At 46.1% G+C, this 19,522-nt stretch overlaps 1 protein-coding gene across 3 annotated transcripts in view; it reads left to right on the top strand.

Moving 5' to 3' along the window:
• CAST (calpastatin) overlaps positions 510 to 19,522 on the top strand; it is a 68,213-nt gene continuing 49,200 nt past the window's right edge. The window contains exons 1-2 of one of the 3 annotated variants that reach the window (XM_021379929.1): positions 510 to 650; positions 7,714 to 7,776. In XM_021379929.1, the coding sequence (XP_021235604.1) occupies positions 612 to 650; positions 7,714 to 7,776 (102 nt within the window). In that variant the 5' untranslated portion in view covers positions 510 to 611. Of the gene's footprint in view, positions 651 to 869; positions 964 to 7,713; positions 7,777 to 19,522 lie in introns of those variants that run through there. The other 2 variants (XM_021379931.1, XM_021379930.1) reach the window with 2 other exon arrangements.

The raw sequence follows: 19,522 nt of genomic DNA, 5'->3' as shown, positions 1-19,522 counted from the left end.
TATGCATCCAGGAACCACTGCTGCTCTTATTACTTATTATAGGGAATATCTGTTTTGATCACAGTTGCTCAGTCATGATTCAACTTCCAGCTGCTTTGTGTGACCACGACAACCTCTGCCGTATTTTGGAAGAGCTGCCAGTACTGTTGTCCATCAGCAGCTCAGCTCTGGGAGGATTCCACGGGCTGGGCACTGGGAAAGCTGTCTAACCGAGTACCCAGTAAGTGCTACAGACGGGAGCTTCAGTGCTGCAGGACACATCTATGTTCCAGGCTGAGGCCACGGGACGAGCAGCTTTGCACTGAGGACTGTCAGAATCCACAAGCCTTGCCAAGAGACTGCGGGAAAAGGCCTTCTACGGTGGGAGAAAGCAGTATAACTGTCAGTTAACTCCACTTGAAAGTCAGAAAGTGTCGACACTTCCCCCTCCCGCCCCAAACCTTGACAACAGCCACACAACGCAAGCCGCTCCCGCGTTGGCGGAGCCCGCTGAGACGCCCCGTCCCGGCCCCCCCCGTCTCGGCAGGAAGAGGAGGGACTGGCCGCGCGGCCCGGCTGCGAGCTCCGCTCCGCGCCGCCACCGGTCGCCCCCCGCCCGCAGCCGCACCGCTATGTCCCAGCCGGGCTCGGGGCCGCCCGGCCCCGCCGCGGTAAGGTGGGCAGGGAGCGGCGGGGCGGGGAGCGGTAGGAACGCTGGGCCAGGCGGGCGGGGGGCACGGCAGCTACGTTGAAGGACCCCAAACCCCTCGCCTACGCTGACCACTGCCCGGCCCGCACCCCCGCCGGCAACGCCCTGCTACGGGGCCTGGTGGCGGCTGGGGCGCGGCCGCTCCCGCGGCGGGTGCCGCCCCCGGAGGGTGGTGGCTGCTGGGGCGCGGCCCGAGCGTCTGCGTGCCGTGCCGTGCCGTGCCGTGCGGAGCAGCGAGCAGCGCCATGGCTTTCGCGCGCTGGTGGTATGCCATGGTAAATGCGGGGGTGCGGCTGCGGAGGGCTCCACACGGCTCCACACAGCGGCGGGGGGCGGGGCCGCCCGCTTGTGGCACGGAGCCTGGGAATGAGCGGGCGGGTGGGAGTGACGGGCGGCCGGTGGGCGCTCTTCACGTGCTTGTGTTGTTGTGTGTTAGGCCACGTGAAAACCTGGCGTTTTCTGGATGTGGCTCCGTAATTCAGCTGTGCTTTTTGTGTGAACGATGCTGGAACGTGGCCTTGTTCGTGCTGATGGCTGTTTTTGTGTTACTCTGAATAATGCAAGCTCTCAAAGTGACTAAACTATGCCATTTGATTAAAACTCAGCAGTTAGCAATGTGCAGTGTAGGGCAGAGCGTGCGTGGGTTTGTTTCTGCTTTGGGAAAAAATCCTACAGTGTGCCTTTTTTTCGGAACTGCAGGTAGGTCATGGAGCTGCCAGGAATAGTTTTGGCTTGCCAAACAGTCTCTGAGCAAACCACAGCTCTCACGGCTCTGTGCAGTTCAGCTCAGCTTGGTCAGTGCTCATTAGTCTGACAGGACCTGTAATTGCTTAGAAGTCGTCTGAATTATTAGTCATAGCAGGAAGCGTTTGGTCTTTCAGAGGAGCAGTGAGAAGAAGCCTGCCCTCTCTTAAAGTTCTAGAGAAACTATATACAGTGAAAGATGACTTTTGGAGAAAATATCAGTTTAATGTATTTTCTGAATAATTGCTGAGGTAAATGGGATCCCTCTAATTTCTAATTGCGCTTTTCCATTGCTTAGAGTAGCTTGGATGATGGATTAGTGATGTTTTTGAGTGTTACTTGTTGTGTTAAGTCAGTGATAGAGCATGGTGATGGTAATCACCATGATGATGATCATGGTTTCAGTCTGGAGAAGAGGAGGCTCAGGGGGGACCTTATCACTCTTTATAACTACCTGAAGGCAGGTTGTAATGAGCTGGGGGTCAGCCTCTTCTCTCTTGTAACTAGTGACAAGACGAGGAGGAATGACCTCAAGTTGCACTAGGGGAGATTTAGGCTGGACATTAGGAAACACTACTTTTCTGAAAGAGTGGTCAGGCTCTGGAATGGGCTGCCCAGGGAGGTGGTTGAGTCACCGTCCCTGGAGGTGTTCAAGAAACGTTTAGATATAGCGTTGAGAGACATGGTTTAGTGGGGTTATTGGTGGTAGGTGGATGGTTGGACTAGGTGATCTTGTAGGTCTTTTCCAACCTAGCTGATTCTATGACTCCATAACACAAAGTCAGAAATAGGAAAGTTTGGGATCTGCTGCACTAAGTGATGATGGCTCTGCAGTCATTGGCCACTGAATTCAGGGTAGAATAAGATACTAAGACCACCTCGTTATCCATATTCACATAGGCAACCAATCCTCTCAAGCTCCGCTGGGAAGCAGTCTTGTGTAGTTACGGTATCAGAACATCTCTGCTGGCCTTTGTGTCCTCCCTGTCCATGTGAACATCTATCATTTATTGGGGCAGTTTCTTCCTGGAGGGCGTTGTCATCTAATAGATCAAGGAGTGCAGCAGGAGAGAAGGAAGAGATGAGCAGACACAAGACATTCAACAGTTGTTCTGTTAGGTGTTGGTTGTTGGGTTTTTTTTTTTCCTAGATGATGTGTGCAAGGCATAATGCAAGGTCTGTAGAAAGAATCTGCCTTTCACCAATGCCTTCTGTACATTTCCTTGATGGTAGGCCCTGGCACATCTTTCATATGGGAGTTCTCTTGGCAGCATCAAATATCTCTGTCTTTTTCCCAATTTCAGTTGAAAAATGATGGTCAGATTCCTGTCAGCATAAAATGATTGCCTTCTTCAACGTCAGTAGTGCAGAGTTAGTTGACTTCAGCTGAGAGTGTTGCAGACAGACTTCCCTTCTTACCCAGTTACTGAATGTCATTGCTGACCTCTTGAGATGCTGTGCAGCATCTTCGAACTGAGGGCTTATTAGTGCTGATGGAAATCTTGAGGTTTAGAAAGAATGACTTGGAGCAAGACCCTTAGCTGAGGTCTGTTTTTTACAAGTGCAAGCTGAGGATGCAGTTGTGCATTCAGTTATTAGTATTTTGCACCATGCTTTTTGGTTACTTCAGTTACTTTACAGCTTATGAATGCTCTTTCAATCTGAAGGTAAATGTGCTGAAGCAATAGTGTCAAGATGTTTTGTGCATGCTGAACAAGATGAAGATCTCAGGATAAATCTTGTTGTTCATGATACTTTTTTTTTTTTTTTCCCCCCAGATATTGTGATTATGAGCAGTTTTGCTTGTTTTGTCCTTAGTGGAAAATATTTGGGGCCAATTTGTTTTTTCAACAACCACAGGAAGCCATTGCAAATTAGTTAGTTAAACTTAAAATGTCACTTAAAGTGTATTATGGCTCTTTTGGTGAAAGAGCTGGAGCTGCTCCTGCCATCAGTATGGGTATGTTGTTACCATGTGCATATGTTTCTTTGGCATTGTAAGAAAAGTGAGCAAGAAAAAGGACAGAATGCCCAAAGTAAAAGCAACCTCTCTCACCCACATGGGGACATAAAAGAGCAAGGCATGCGTACCATCCCAGGAAAACTTAGCTGAGTTTCTTGCTAGTTGATTAATTTATTTAAACTAGAAGACTCAGTGCTTGGAAATGCAAAGCAGAATGGAGCTGGTGAAGGCCATTTTTAAAGTAGGGTCCCTTCTCATGTCTTAAGCATAAGCTCTTCACGGAACCAGTGTGATCTTTGCAGAAGGTGTGTTAGAAAGTTGTGCTTTCCTAGTTTACCTCCTCACGGTGGCAGATTTTCAGGTGAGATAATGCTTTCAGAGACTGTTTTATTATCTGAGGCCAGAGAGCATCCATGCTTAATGTGTACACAGTGTGTGACTCCAAGTGACTGGATAAAAATCACTTTGGTGGGGACTTATGTGCTTGTTCCAAGAGTTTAAACGATATTTGAATTTTAAATCGGAGTCTCATTTATTCTAGATGCTGTTTGACACAGTTTTCTGATGGAAAGGCTTCAAGCACCTATCCTCTGCCTGACTTGAGTTTAAGTGTGCCAGAGCTGGAGTCCTTGGCCTCCCTAAGGCCTCTCAGGGTTGTGCAGTTGATCTCCTTGAGGGAATACTGCCAGCCCCTTTGTTCTGCCCTTCCCTCTGCCCCCCAGGCTCTCTCTGGGAACCTCAGGTTTCTGTGCATGACAGCCTGGTCTAGAGGTGGGAGAAGAGCCTTGATGGTTAGGTTAGGATGCTCTGCACTCCAGCCACCTGCTGGGACACAGTGCAGTAGTCCTGGGAGCGCTATTGATGCTGTAATCGTGTGTTGCATGGGTTTCCTTGGTGTGAAGATGTGGAAGTGGACATAGGGAGGAGAGGTTGTACCTGGTTTGGCACTGGCAGAAGTCTGGTGTACACAGTATGATCTATGTAAGTTTCCTGCTTTCTGTGACTTGGAAAGGAAAAAAAGAATCATTTTGGACTTCAGTTGGTGTCACTGTTTTTAAAGCTATGCCCGAACCTGAGGGAACAAACCAGTGAAAGCGACGACGTATGTGCAATATACAGGATGATGTGTTTGCTTTGTTAACCAACTTCCATGATGATAATTAATGTCTTTTTGGGAAGCCAGCGAAGCCTTGCGGTCTATGCAGTATGCTTTTGCAATTGTCCACAAGCTGTCTGTGTTGATAACAGTAAGTTCTAGAGCTGCATTCAGGGTAGTGCTCAGCTTTTAGAGTGTTGTGCTGCAACAAAGATGGCAAGAAGTGTGTGAGGGCAAGGTGTGTGAGGAGCAGCTGAGGTCCCTGAGTATGCTCAGCGCAGAGCACAGGAGCTGAGAGGAGGTCTCATAGCGGCTGCAGCTCCTCACAGGGAGCAGAGGGCAGCGCTGAGCTCTGCTCTCTCTGACAGCGACAGGGCCCGAGGGAACGGCACAGAGCTGTGTCAAGGGAGGGGCAGGTTGGGGTTAGGGAAAGGGTGGTGGGCATGGAACGGGCTGCCCAGAGCACTGGGCACGGCCCCAGGTGCCAGAGTTCTAGGAGGGTTTGGGCAATGCTGTCAGACAGAGTTTAGGTTTGGGTGGTCCTGTGTGGAGCCAGGAGTTGGACTTGATGATCCTTGTGGATCTCTTCCACTTTGAGATATTGTATGACTCTATGAGTCTGTGATCCTGTAATGAGGGTGTCCATTTAGAATCAGAGCCTGGTCTACGTAAAATAATTCTGCTGAGCAGCAGCCATACATCCTGAACCTTGTAGCTGTGCTGGCACTTGAGTCACCATTTTGTCAGCAAAAGGAGATCTATTGATGTTGCTTTTACTGGTATGTGTGTAGTGTGTGTTTGCTGTAGTAATAAAAACTGCAGATAACGGGGTCAATTCGGTCTTTACTGAAAGTGCTATTATGGGGCAGTGAATCAATCCACTTCTTACCTGAAAAGACAGCATATGTGGTTTGGTTTTCCTTTGAAAAGTCAAAATTGGAATATGAGAATAGTATTTCCAATTTTAAAAGTTTTCAAGTGCCTTAGTGATGCCTGTACTGATTTTAAAATCTTTAATTATTAGAAGTTGTTTAAAACAACCTGTGAAATTTTTGTCCTGTACTACCATAATGGAAATGGGTAAGAGATGTGCCTTTTTTTTTCTTTTAATTATATTTGTTCATCCAGCTATTGTGTCCCCAGCCTGTTTATTGCTGTGCTTGAGCACATTCCACCTGAAGATAGTCCAGTGATACATGGATCATTGCTTTGTAGTTGTAGCCATGCAAAAAAAATGCTGTAGGAACTCATTACTTAAGTTGTTTAGCACACTTCCCCTACTGCTCAGTCTTCAAAACAGAAAGGAATGGACGGTTCTAAACTCATCCCCTCTCTTTTCTCAACAAAACCAAATGGTTGTGAATCCTCATTCTCTGATGTCTGAGTTGCTCTGGGGTTGCTCTGAGTTGCTTAACACTAGCTGAGGTACTAGATAAAAAGCAACATAATAAAGCTGTTATATTCATGGGGAAAATTACTGGCTTTTTGCATTTTTTTTTAATTTTAAAATTAAACAGTGTGCTGTTGAAAAAGATTTGTTTGAGGGACCGTACTTTGTTATCAGAGATGCAAAATAAAGCCTGTGCTGAATACTATGCTCTTGCTGAATATTCTGTATGTTGCCACACATGGGGAACACATGGGTCTAATGGCCCATCAGGTTAGGTGGAAGGAAGAAGTTTAATGTCTTGGGTGGGATGACACAGGAGTTTTGAAGAGGAACTGAATTTTTCGATGTGCACCTGTGCCTGAACCATGACAGTTTATGTTTTGTATTAACAGCAGAGTTCTAGAAGTCATAATAACAGATTTCTTTCATGTAAGGAGGATTGGACATCATGAGTGTTTGAATGGTTATGGGGAAAGTTTAGATGTTGTAGTGCATGGTCATGGCTGGACATGTAGTGTTAATTTATTAGAGCTGTTCATTTCCTACAGAAGTCTGTGAGACTGATGGCATTAACAAAGCAAGTATCAGAGAGTGCTGTGCCAATCAAGGCTTAGTGATAACATGAATAGTGGTGTCTTATAGAACTTCTCACAAGAGCAATAGTGTTAAATGTAGTGCTATTGAAGTCATTACTTTCTGACTGAAATCTTTTCAAGTCATCCAGCAGGACAGTGGCTCTTTGTGCAGGTGGAGGCTGGTCATGAATGGTGTCCCCTATGGGTCAGTGTTGGCACTGCTGCTTTTCAACATCTTTTTCAATAACTTAGCAGGACTGAGTACACCCTCAGCAAGTTTGCTGATGACACCAGGCTGAGTGGTGCAGTTGATAGAATAAAAGGAGAAGATGACATCCAGGGGGATTTGGACAGTCTTGAAAAGTGGCCCTACGTGAACCTGATGAGGTTCAACAAAGCCAAGTGTAAGGTGCTGCACATGTGTCGGGGCAATCCCATACAGACTGGGAGAAGAACTCTTTGAGAGCAGCCCTGTGGAGGACTTGAGGATTCTGGTAGACAAAAAGCTGGATGTGAGCCAACAGTGTGCATTTGCAGTCTGGAAGGCCAACAGTATCCATGGGCTGCATTAAAAGAGGAGAGGCCAGCAGGGTAAAGGAAGTGATTGTCTCCCTCTGCTCTGCCCTCATGAGGTCACATCTGCAGTGATGCATCCAGACTTTGGGGCTTCAGCAGAAAATTTTTGAGCTATTGGAACAGGTTCAGACAAGGGCGCAAAGCTAATCAGAGGGCTGGAGTACAGAATGCTCTGGGGAGATGTCACTGTGGCCTCTCAATACTTAAAGGGAGCTTATTAACAGCAAGGAGACTGACTTTTTACATGGTGTTATAGTGACAGGATGAGGGGAAAAGGTTATAAAGTAGAAGAGACTTAGATTAGCTATTAGGAGAAAATTCTTTATGCAGAGAGTGATGAAGCACTGGCCCAGGCGACCCAGAGAAGCTGTGGATGCCCCATCACTGGTGGCATTCAAAACTGTGTTGGATGGAGATCTGGGCATCCTGATCTAGTGGGTAGCAACACTGCCCACAGCAGAAGGGTTGGAACTATTTGATCTTTAAGATCCCTTCCAACCCTAGCCATTCTGTGATTTAGAAATTCTGTCCATTAGTGAGAAGGAAGACTTACTGTTCTATTCTTTTGTATTGTGGTGAGTGAGAGGTGCATCATACATGCATTAAGATATTTGGGACTTTCTCAACATGGAAGGTGTAATTTAAGATCTTAATATTTACATGTCTTGTCTTTACTTACAGCAGGGTGACAAGAAAGCAAGTGGAACTTCTTCCAAATCAGGAGAGAAAAAAGAAGCAACAGAGGTAAATTCAAGAATTCAAATATATTAACAAGAAAAACTTGGTAATGAATTTCCTCTGATAGAAATTTTTGTCCTTTAATAGCAAAATGGTAATTTTCAGATAATTAACTGTTTACCATAGTCACACAATTCATTCCAGGTATGTGTGGTTTTGTCTTTAGCTGCAGAGCCATGTAATGATTTCTTTCTTGTCTCCTCCTTTCACAAATTCTTCACGTTAATATCAGTAGAAATTATCTCAGTGGATTTGTGTGTTCTGCAGTGCAGGTACACTTTGATACACATCTGATGGTTCTGGCTTTTTGATTGTCAGGAAGCAGGGATAAAGTGGAGTGTTCTGTCATGCTTCCGACCTTGATTATACCCTGGATTTTCTTCCAAATGGGAATATTCATGCATAAGTTTTTCACATCTGGGCCATATCTTGACACATTTGCATATGTGTGGTCAGTGCTGTATTTTCAATAAATACTACTCTGAAGATATGTCTTTTTCAAGAATGAAACTTTCCTGGTCAGGAGTTCATGCTGGGCTATAATATGGAGTTTACAGCAGGCAATTCTGTAGTCTGATCATAGAGGCTGTTGATGATGGTCAGAATCTGTATGGGTTGCAGACAGTGTTCGTAACAGTACTTTGTACTACTCCCAGGAGGCCTAAACCCTGTTAGTCACACAGAGATATGTTGTGTACTATGGTGAGTCACTCTGGTGCGGCAGAAGAAAGCGTTGTCTGAGCCAAGATGCAACTGCCAGTACTGATCATTAATTCCTCTCAGCTGATGCAAAATGGGAACATTACTTTTCCAAGGAAGGTTAGCAGCAGGTTTACAAAGAGAAGAATTTACAGAAACATTTACTACTTGTCTACTTGTTGGCTTCAAATATCAGTTATTTGTGCAAGGGAAGCTGTAAGTAGGTACATCTGATACTTTGGTCTTAGCAGAAGCTGTCTGGAAAAAGATCTTTGGCTAAGCTATAGTGTTTTCAACTGCTGTGCCTATCAAGAGCAGTTATTGCTCTTATTACCATCTTCAAAGGTAGATGGTGAGAGCAATTACCACTCTTCCCTGACCAAATACCAAAAAGGGCGTGTCTACACTGGGTACATGGTCCTTTCCTCTCCAGACAAGGTAGTTTTTCCTCAACAATGCTATTCATTGATACGTTCCTAGTTTTAGATCAGATTTTTTTGATTGCATGTTGTTGCTTTTAATGTGGAAGTGCTTACCTTTTTGTGGGACTGGTGGGAGTTGAAGTCTGTAGTTTTTGATGGTGGAATTACTGTTCCAAACTGGCAAAAGAAGACTGCTAATAAGTTTATTGTCCAGATACTTTTGTTTTTACAACAATATTAAGGTTCTAACTTAAGTCTCTCTTTCTTCTAGAATGCTATCTTGAGTCTGTTTGGTTTCTGAAAACAAAACCAAAATGTGGCCTTAATGTGATATGCCCATTTTACTTTAACCCTGGTTCTTCATAGCAGCCAGTGATAGTTACTTGGAAGCACTTAGGGTGCACTAATTCTCACTGCTGTTTCATCTAGTGCAACAGAGAAATGTTGTGTAATGGTTTGAGAGGGATAAGGCTGTGCATTCCTGCTCTACAGGCCCGTGTTCCTCTTGGAAGGGTTGATCTCCTTTGCTTCATTACTCCTTGTATGAGATTAAGGAAAGGACGCCTTCACACTGAGATCCTGTTTGTCTCATTTCAACAGTACTGCTCAAGCTTCAAGAGAGACTGAGTGATCTGCTTGCCCCAGGAGTGGTCAGCTTTAGGTTGAAATATGCATCATCTGTCAATCTAACGATGGTCAAGGGAATATGTAGCTGTGCAGTATCTTGTACGAATAAATGAAAGATTTGCTAGAGGTGACAGAGCTGGAAAATTCATGTGTGTTACAGTATGTAAATGAAAGATACAGGCAGCTCTTTATCCACATGATCCAAAGTTAACATGTACACGTGTCATGGTTGTATTGGGCAGTACTCACAGACAGAGATTCAAGTTACTGGACATGCACCTTAGCTCTTTGTGTCTTGCGTTTCAGAACTTTAAAATTGTTAAATTCACATTTTAAAGAAGATCAGACACTTACTGAGAATCTAAGTCAGCCTTGAAATGTCTTCATTGCTTGTGGATGTGTGTCTGGTAAACATGAGCATAAAAGAAATGATCATTGTTGGAACTGGTGGTTGCCCATGCGCTTGAATCTGTTCGATGCATTTGCAGCTGGGATGTACCTGCCATGCTGCAGAACATGCTGCCATTTTCCCATATCCATGCCTTTAGTTCCTCACTTTGTGAAAACTTGAGATGTTATGGTCATGAGACAGTATGTTTGCAAGACACCACTGTAAAATGTGAGAAATAGCAAATATCTTTTCTTCTCCTTTCCTCCCGATGTTCTAAGACTTTTGGCAGCTTTTATGTGAAGTTTTAGTATGTGAGAGACAACGCGCTTGGTTTCTTTTACCTCTCATCTTAATATCGTCTTCAAGCTAATGTGTACGCTTCCACCAGTTTCAGGTCACTTTGGAATTTGCATGCCATCAAGGAATTAGTGCTACAGAATATTTTGGATGCTAGAAGATAAATAATTTTAAGCAGGGAGAGGAAAATTCACTGCAGAGAAACCCAGGATTGTTTATAAAATATCTTGAAATTAAAGTTACTGGGCCATAGATTTTATTAGTCTATGAGTCTGTGAGAGTATATTTAGAAAGACTATCAACATATATCTGAGTTATTTTTACATTGCTGTTTTGGTTTTCCTTTGTATCTACTGTTTGCCACTGCTGAAGAGAGGGAAGTTGGTTGCCTGACACTTCGGCTGGTCTCAGAAGGGTAGATGCGGTGTTACAGCATTGTCACACTGTCATGTTCTTTTTCTGTGTTTGATATTGCCCCTTCAGTGTGATGCTCCTGGGGATGAATGCTTAGCGAAAGAAGGCAACTCCTCATTTGGGAGTCTGAGCTAAACGGATCCAAGCACAAATCTTAATCTTGCCTTAATCTCCTGTGAAGCATTCCAAAGTGTTAGGCAGTCTGATAGCATTTGTTGGGTTCAGAGTGAGACTTTTTTACAAGCTTTTCTTTTAATTGTACTTTGACGTGAGGCACAATAAGTAGTTTTGAAGTGTGTGCATTAAGTTCAGCAATGCCTGTAGAAGGAACAGAGGTGCTAGATTAAAATTCAGGCGGGCATGATTCGGATTAGTTAACTTTGGAAAAAATTAGTTCTAGTATATTTAAAAATACATAAATATGACATTGTCCATTGCAGGCTGTTGTGTACTTTAGTACATAGTCATATGTGTAGTTCCTAATTTTGATGCCAACATTCCTGTTGTGTGTGATAGCTGTTTGAAATACACTTCCTATGTTTTGAATTGGCTCATGCTGATGTTATTAAGTGCACAAAATCTGGAACGAACTGTTATCTTTCTATTGAGTGAAATAGAGTGAAATATCAAGGAGAGCTTCTGTATCAGTCTAAATACCTAGTTTTTGCATTGCTGCTGTCTGAATGTGAAAATGAGGAATTAAAAGGAGGACAAAGTGATATGTTTTAGGAATTTGAAGCCCCAGATTAGAGCAGCAGTAAATTTTAAGAGATGGTATGAAATAAGATCCATATGAATACTTACTGCCATTTCAAGTCATGCTTTCAAGCAGTGTAGACAGAATATGTGCCACTTCCTTAGCTTATTATTCTTTACTAAACAGGAAATATGTTCTTTATTTTGAGAGCATGATAGCAATAACTGGCTTTGAAACCCTACTGTTCTTTTAAAATTGAGTCTTTCCTCTAACATTATCCGACGTTGTTTAATCCTTATGCAGGATTTCTTATCCAAAACAAACATTAGAGTTAGTTGGAGTCCAGGCACATAAATCTGAGCAATGACACTATGACTGGTAAAAATGTGTTAGGATGCGTGTTACTGATTCAGATTTTGGAGGGCCATGAGTAACTTTGATTAGAGCATTTGTGAGATTTCTTTCTGTTTAGATAACAAGTTACTTATTTTAAACTGTATTGTTTCTTCTTTTTTTTCTTTTTTTTTTTTTTTTCCTAAGCCTATTGCTTCTTGGAATGACAAATACAGTGCTTTCAAGTTACCGGAATGTGGCTTTGCTCTACCACTAGCTTTCTGATCATAGTTTTAGTCTTTGTAATGGGAAAATGCAATCAATCAATATGAAGATGAAAATTGTTGGATCATTTGAGGAGTCTAGGGTTTCATGCACTGCTCTTTGAAAAGAAAAACAATTAGTAAAAACAATCAGTGTGCTGGTTTAAAGTTATGTACTGTTACAGATGCACTTGTATTTTTATTCTAATTTGAAAAGTCACACTCTAGATAAGACTTTTGTATTCACTGAATAGTTAAAAAGAGAAAAAAGATTGCTCGGCAGGATGATTAGGCTCTCTCTGCGGATCTCAAAGGGAACCTGGAAGATTGACACCGTCCAGCGCTGACTATCGGGACATCCAGTGGCATTAGGGGAGTAATGTATTGCATGTAGATCAAACCTCTGTGGGAGAAGTGGAGTGGTTTTGGGCAGTAGAGTACTAATTTGTTTGCCCATTTTTCTTTTCTGCTTTTTTTTTCTTTGGCTAAGATATAAAAAGTGGTTTTAAGTGTAAACTATATCAGATAAGTTTTGGTATTCATTGGGAGTTGTTATGATTCGAGATTCTTTCTATTCAAGGAAGAAATTCATTGCCCATGTGATTGTTGAATCCAAGACTGAAAGTTACAGGTTTATATACTGCTTGGAGTTGTTAAAAGCCTTTCCTGAAGGCTAATGTTCTTTCTTCTGTTTAATGTTCTTTCTTCATGTGATGATTTTCTTCATAAAAGCAAACATCACTGTAGTTGTTCTTAGAGCAAAATCATAAAGAAAAATCAAATGGTGTAGCCCATCATGAACATGTAATCAGTATTTCTGGATACCAGTATTAATGCAGTTTTCCAGTGGGAAAATCAACATATCGGAGTGATAGACATTACATCTCAGCTTTATTAAATGTGGAATAATTAAGATTCTATTCTGAAACAGTGTTTTGGCTTTTTATTTTGAAGTAACCTCTAATATTGAAGAGTAGACTGTAAGTATCTGTGTGCCACAACTTTTATTGCTTCATACACAATTCTGTACAGGCTACTGACTCACAGAATCACAGAATTGTAGGGTTTGGAAGCGATCTTTGGAGATCATTAAGGCAAACTCCCCTCCCAAAGCAGGTTCCCTACAGTAGATTGCAACATCCAGGCAACATGGGAGACATCCAGGCAGGTTTTGAATGTCTCCAGAGAAGACTCCACAGCCTCTCTGGACAGCTTGTTCCAGTGCTGTCACCTTCACAGTAAAAAAGCCTTTTCTCATGTTTATATGGAACTTCCTGTGTTCTGTTTGTGCACATTGACCCTTGTCCTGTCACTGAGCACCACTGAAAGGAGCCTGGCACCATCCACTTCACTCCTGTCTATTAGATAATAAGCATTGATAAGATACCCTCAGACTTCTCCAGGCTGAATAGTCCCATGTCTGTCAGCCTTTTTGCTGTAAGGGAGATGCTCCAGGCCTCTAACCATCTTTGTGGCCCTCTGCTGGACTCTCTGTAGAAGTTCACTGTCTTGAACTGGGGAGCCCAGACTGAGAGCAGTACTCCAGATGTGGCCTCACCAGGGCAGAGCAGAGGGGGAGGATCATCTCCCTCGACCTGCTGGCCACACTGTTTTTAATGCTCCCCAGGATACCATTGGCCTTCCTTGCCAGAAGGGCACACTGCTGGCTCATGGCCAGCTTGTTCACCACCAGGACACTGGCATCCTTCTCTGTGCAGACCTCCTTTCCGGCACATCAGTTGGTGACCCACGGCTATCCAAGCTTTTGGCTTTATGTAAAATATCCCCCAACATACCAGATGGTGATGAGGCAGAGCATGGGGCCATACATAGGCTGTGCAGTTTTGTGATTATTCCTCAGGCTGCAAATGATGGCAGTGTGTCCTGCTCAAGGGTACATTCCTCTGCGGGGGAATACAAGGAAGGGACATGGGAATCTACATGCAAACTCTAAAATTGCAAAAAAAAAACCAACAAAAAAAAACAAAAAAACACAATTTCTGTTTTTCTTTTTATAAAAGTTGTTTATTTTGTGTTCTGGTTTTTATTTTATTCTTATTTTACTTGTAAATTGTTGATTGTCCTGTCTTGGAAAAAAAAAAACCAAATGAAGCATCTGTACTGGATCTTCCTGCTGAAGTTCAGCACTTCTTATCTGAACCAAAGTGTGCTTCTCTGCAGTGCCTCTGTCACTTGCTTGATTTCTTCTCCTCCCCTGAGGAGGGATGAGGGAGGGGGACAGGAAGAAAGGACTTGTAGGAGCCTTGGCCATCAAAAGAAGAGTTGCCAGGAAATGAAGGCTTCATGTGAGCCCGCAGGATGGCCTCGAGTTGGGGTGCCCACAGGTGACTGTAAACTTATATGATCCTTACGTCCCTGCGGTGTTTGAGGTCTCTGGGAGTTCATGTCCCTTTGCTGGACTCCTTCCACTGCCCCAGTGCACCAGCTCAGAGGCTGGCAGTCCCTGCCCTGCCTTCTTCCTCAGGACTTGGTGAAGAAGAGATGAGAAATCTTGGGGAATGATGAGGATGACTCCACCTGGACTCCCACAAGTCCACGGGACCGGACGAGATCCACCCGAGAGTACTGAGGGAGCTGGCGGAGGAGATAGCCAAGCTGCTTTCCATCATCTAATAATAAGATAATAATAATAGTATCTAATAGCAGCATCTAAGCTGCTTTCCATCATCCAGCATCTGATAGGAGTAGCTTATCCCACTGGTGGAAAGGGGTTTTACGGTGGGAATTGGGAAGGTTCATTGAAAGGGCTTTAAACTATGAAGGGGGGTGGGGGTTAAACCAGGGTCACTAGTAAGGACCCTGTATGTAATGAGCCAGTGCTTCTGGGAGGGGCTTGTGCTAGTAAGATCCCACAGTCTTGTGGGAGGAATGAGGAGGGCAACGCACCCTTTTGTAGGAAGAACACAAGGAATGATGTGAGGTTGGTGGCTTTGATAACACGTGAGCATGGACAAGATGGTATTGGGGCTTTAGGAAGCAGTGGGGGAGAACTTCAGATTTCTTCTGGAAGTTTGAGGGAGGGCCCCTCTTGAAAGGTAGTGTGCCAGAAAGCCCAGCTGAAGTGCCTTTACACTAATGCACGCAGCAAGGGAAATAAGCAGGCGGAACTGGAAACCGTGATGTGCTTGGAAAATTATGATCTGGATGCTATCACGGAAACGTGGTGGGACGAATCCCACGATTGGAATACTCTGATTGAGGGCTACAGGCTCTTCAGAAGGGACAGACAAGGCAGGAAGGGAGGGGGAGTTGCCCTCTACGTTAGGAAGTGGATAGATTGTGAAGAGCTGTGTCTGAGTAACAGCCACGACCAGGTTGAGAGCTTATGGGTTAAAATCAGCGATCGGTCCAGTGAAGGAGATCTGGTGGTTGGGGTCTGTTACAGGCCACCTGATCAGGGGGAGCCTGTGGACGAGGCCTTCTTGCTCCAGCTGCAGGAGGTGTTGTGTTCGCGGGCTCTTGTCCTGATGGGGGATTTGAACCACCCGGATATCTGCTGGGATAGCGGAAAGGCGGGCGGCAGACAGTCCAGCAGATTCCTGGAGTCTGTTGAGGATAACTCCCTTGTCCAGGTATTAGACAGACCGACCCGAGGTGAAGCCTTACTGGACCTGGTGCTCACCAACGTGGAGGAGAGCATTAGAGGGGTTAAGATTGGAGGCAGCCTGGGCTGTAGTGATCATGCCCTGGTGGAGTTTGTGATCTGGAGGAAAGCAGGCCTGGCAAAGAGTAAAGTCAGGACCCTGAACTTCAGGAGAACAAACTTCCGGCTGCTCAAGGAACTGCTGGGTGGGATCCCCTGGGAAACTGTCCTTAAGGGCATAGGAACAGAGCAGAGCTGGCAGCTCTTCAAGGACACCCTCCTGAGAGCCCAAGAACTCTCCATTCCCCAGCAAAAGAAATCGCGCAGAGGAGGCAGGCGACCGGCATGGCTGAGCAAGGACCTGCAGCTTAAACTGAGGGAAAAGAGGGAAATGTATGCGAAGTGGAAGGAGGGTTGTGTAGCCTGGGAGGAATATAGGGCTGTTGTCCGCATGTGTAGAGATAGGATCAGGAAAGCCAAAGCGCAGATTGAGCTGAACTTGGCAGGGGATGTGAAAAATAACAAGAAGGGGTTCTACAGGTACATAGGCAGGAGGAGACAGGTCAAGGGGAGTGTTCCCCCTCTGATAAAGGAGGATGGAGAAGTGGCTTCCTCAGACATGGAAAAAGCTGAGGTGCTTAATAAGTGCTTTGCCTCGGTCTTCACTGGTGGTCAGGCTCCCCATGTCTGCCAGGACCCTGAACCTCGAGGTGTGGGTGAGAGGAGCGGATTCTGTCCCACTGCAGCAGTGGAACAAGTTCGAGACCTCCTCTTGAAACTGAATGTGTGGAAGTCCATGGGGCCAGATGACATCCATCCTAGGCTTCTGAGAGAGATGGCTGATGTGGTTGCCGAGCCGCTCTCTGTCATATTTGAAAAATCCTGGCTGTCCGGTGAAGTCCCCGGTGACTGGAGAAAGGGAAACATGACTCCCATTTTTAAGAAAGGGAGAAAGGATGACCCGGAGAACTACAGACCGGTGAGCCTCACCTCTGTGCCTGGGAAGATCATGGAGCAGATCCTCCTAGAAGACATGTTAAGGCACATACGTGACAAGGAGGTGATCCGAGACAGCCAGCACGGCTTCACCAAGGGCAGATTTTGCCTGACCAATCTGGTGGCCTTCTACGATGAAGTGACGGCATCGGTGGATGGGAGGAGGGCGATGGATGTCATCTACCTGGACTTCTCCAAAGCCTTTGACAGGGTCCCTCATCACATCCTTCTCTCTAAATTGGAGAGGTATGGATTTGAAGGATGGACTGTTCGGTGGGTTAAGAACTGGTTGGCTGGTCACAGCCAAAGGATTGTGATAAATGGTTCTATGTCTGGGTGGAGGCCGGTCATGAGTGGTGTCCCCCAAGGCTCAGTCCTGGGACCAGTGCTCTTCAATGTCTTTATCAGTGACATAGATGATGGAATCGAGTGTACCCTCAGCAATTTTGCAGATGACACCAAGCTGAGCGGTGCAGTCGATACACTGGAAGGAAGGGAAGCCATCCAGAGGGACCTGGACAGGCTGGACAAGTGGGCCCATGAGAACCTAATGAGGTTCAACAGCGCCAAGTGCAGGGTGCTGCACTTGGGCCAGGGCAATCCCAGGTATTATACAACCTGGGGGAAGAAGTACTTGAAAGCAGCCCTGCGGAGAGGGACTTGGGGGTCCCAGTGGACGAGAAGCTGGACATGAGCCAGCAGTGTGCGCTGGCAGCCTGGAGGGCCAACTATGTTCTGGGCTGCATTAAAAGAGGAGTGGTCAGGAGGGAGAGGGAGGTGGTGGTCCCCCTCTACTCGGCTCTTGTGAGGCCCCATCTGGAGTACTGTGTCCAGGCCTGGGGCTCCCAGCACAAGAAGGACGTGGAGCTCTTGGAACGAGTGCAGAGGAGGGCGACCAAGATGATCAGAGGGCTGGAGCACCTCTCCTATGAGGAAAGGTTGAGGGAACTGGGCTTGTTTAGTTTGGAGAAGGCTCCAGGGAGACCTCATTGTGGCCTTCCAATACTTGAAGGGAGCGTATGAACAGGAGGGGGATCAATTGTTTGTGAGGGTGGATAGCGATAGGACAAGGGGGAATGGTTTTAAGCTGAGACAGGGGAGATTTAGGTTAGATATTAGGAGGAAGTTTTTCACCCAGAGAGTGGTGACGCACTGGAACAGGTTGCCCAAGGAGGTTGTGGATGCCCCGACCCTGGAGGCATTCAAGGCCAGGCTGGATGTGGCTCTGGGCAGCCTGGTCTAGTGGTTGGCAACCCTGCACTTGGCAGGGGGGTTGAGACTCGATGATCTTTGAGGTCCGTTTCAACCCAGGCTATTCTATGATTCTGTGATCTATCGGCGTTCCTGGTCAGCTGGAGAGGTCCCAGAAGACTGGAGACTTGCCAATGTGTCTCCCATCTACAAGAAAGCTTGTAAGGAGGATCTGGGGAACTACAGGACTGTCAGCCAGACCTCTGTGCCAGGGAAGGTTATGGAGCAGATTGTCCTGAGGGAGATCATGCGGCATTTGCAGGACAACTAGGGGATCAGGCCCAGCCAGCATGGGTTTGTGAAGGGCAGGTCCTGCTTGACCAACCTGATCTCCTTCTATGATTGAATGACCCGTCTGGTGGATGAGGGAAAGACTGTTGATGTGGTCTACCTAGACTTCAGCAAAGCCTTTGACACTGTCTCCCACAGTATTCTCCTGGAGAAACTGGCAGCCTGTGGCTTGGACAGGTACACTCTTTGCTGGGTAAGGAGCTGGCTGGAGGGCCGGGCCCGGAGAGTGGTGGTGAATGGAGTTAAATCCAGCTGGTGACCGGTCACGAGTGGTGTTCCCCAGGGGTCGGTGCTGGGGCCTGTCCTCTTCAGTATCTTTATTGATGACCTGGATGAGGGCATTGAGAGCACCCTCAGTAAGTTTGCAGATGACACCAAACTGGCAGGAAGTGTCGATCTGCCTGGGGTTAGAGAGGCCCTCCAGAGAGGTCTGGACAGGCTGGATCTCTGGGCTGAAGCCAGTGGGATGAGGTTCAACAAGACCAAGTGCTGGGTCCTGCACTTTGGACGCAACAACCCCAGGCAACGCTACAGGCTTGGGGCAGAGTGGCTGGAAGGTTGTGTGGAGGAAACGGACCTGGGGGTATTGGTCGATGCTGGGCTGAGCATGAGCCAGCAGTGTGCCCAGGTGTCCAAGAAGGCCAATGGCATCCTGGCTTGTATCAGAAATAGTGTTGCCAGTAGGAGTAGGGAAGTCATTGTCCCTCTGTACTCAGCACTGGTGAGGCCCCACCTCGAGTACTGTGTCCAGTTTTGGGCCCCTCACTGCAAGAAAGACACTGAGGCCCTGGAGCGTGTTTAGAGGAGGGCGAGGAGAAGCTGGTGAGGGGTCTGGAGCACAGGCCTACTGTGGAGCGGCTGAGGGAGCTGGGATTGTTCAGTCTGGAGAAGAGGAGGCTCAGGGGAGACCTTATTGCTCTCTATAACTACGTGAAGGCAGGTTGTAGTGAGCTGGGGGTCAGCCTCTTCTCTCTTGTAACTAGTGACAGGACGAGGAGGAATGACCTCAAGTTGCACCAGGGGAGATTTAGGCTGGACATTAGGAAACACTACTTTTCTGAAAGAGTGGTCAGGCGCTGGAATGGGCTGCCCAGGGAGGTGGTGGAGTCACCGTCCCTGGAAGTGTTCAAGAAACATTTAGATATAGCGTTGAGAGACATGGTTTAGTGGGGTTATTGGTGGTAGGTGGATAGTTGGACTAGGTGATCTTGTAGGTCTTTTCCAACCTTGCTAATTCTATGATTCTATGATGAGGGAGTGGGATGAGAACGATGGGCTTGTAGGAGCCCAAAGAAAAATTACCAGGAAATGGAGGCTCCATGTAAGCCTACAGGATGGCCCTGAGCTGGGGCTCTGCTCTCTAACAGTAAACTTACAGGATGGGAGGATCAGCACCAACATCAAGGCAGCCATTTGGATGGAGGTGGACAGATCCTGGTGCCCCTGCGATGGTGTTTGGGGCACGAT

The sequence above is a fragment of the Numida meleagris genome, chromosome Z, assembly GCF_002078875.1.
Source record: "Numida meleagris isolate 19003 breed g44 Domestic line chromosome Z, NumMel1.0, whole genome shotgun sequence".
NCBI classification, from domain to species: Eukaryota; Metazoa; Chordata; class Aves; order Galliformes; family Numididae; genus Numida; species Numida meleagris.
The sequence above is the reverse complement of the archived record's forward strand: the minus strand, read 5'-3'. Positions and strand labels throughout refer to the sequence as shown.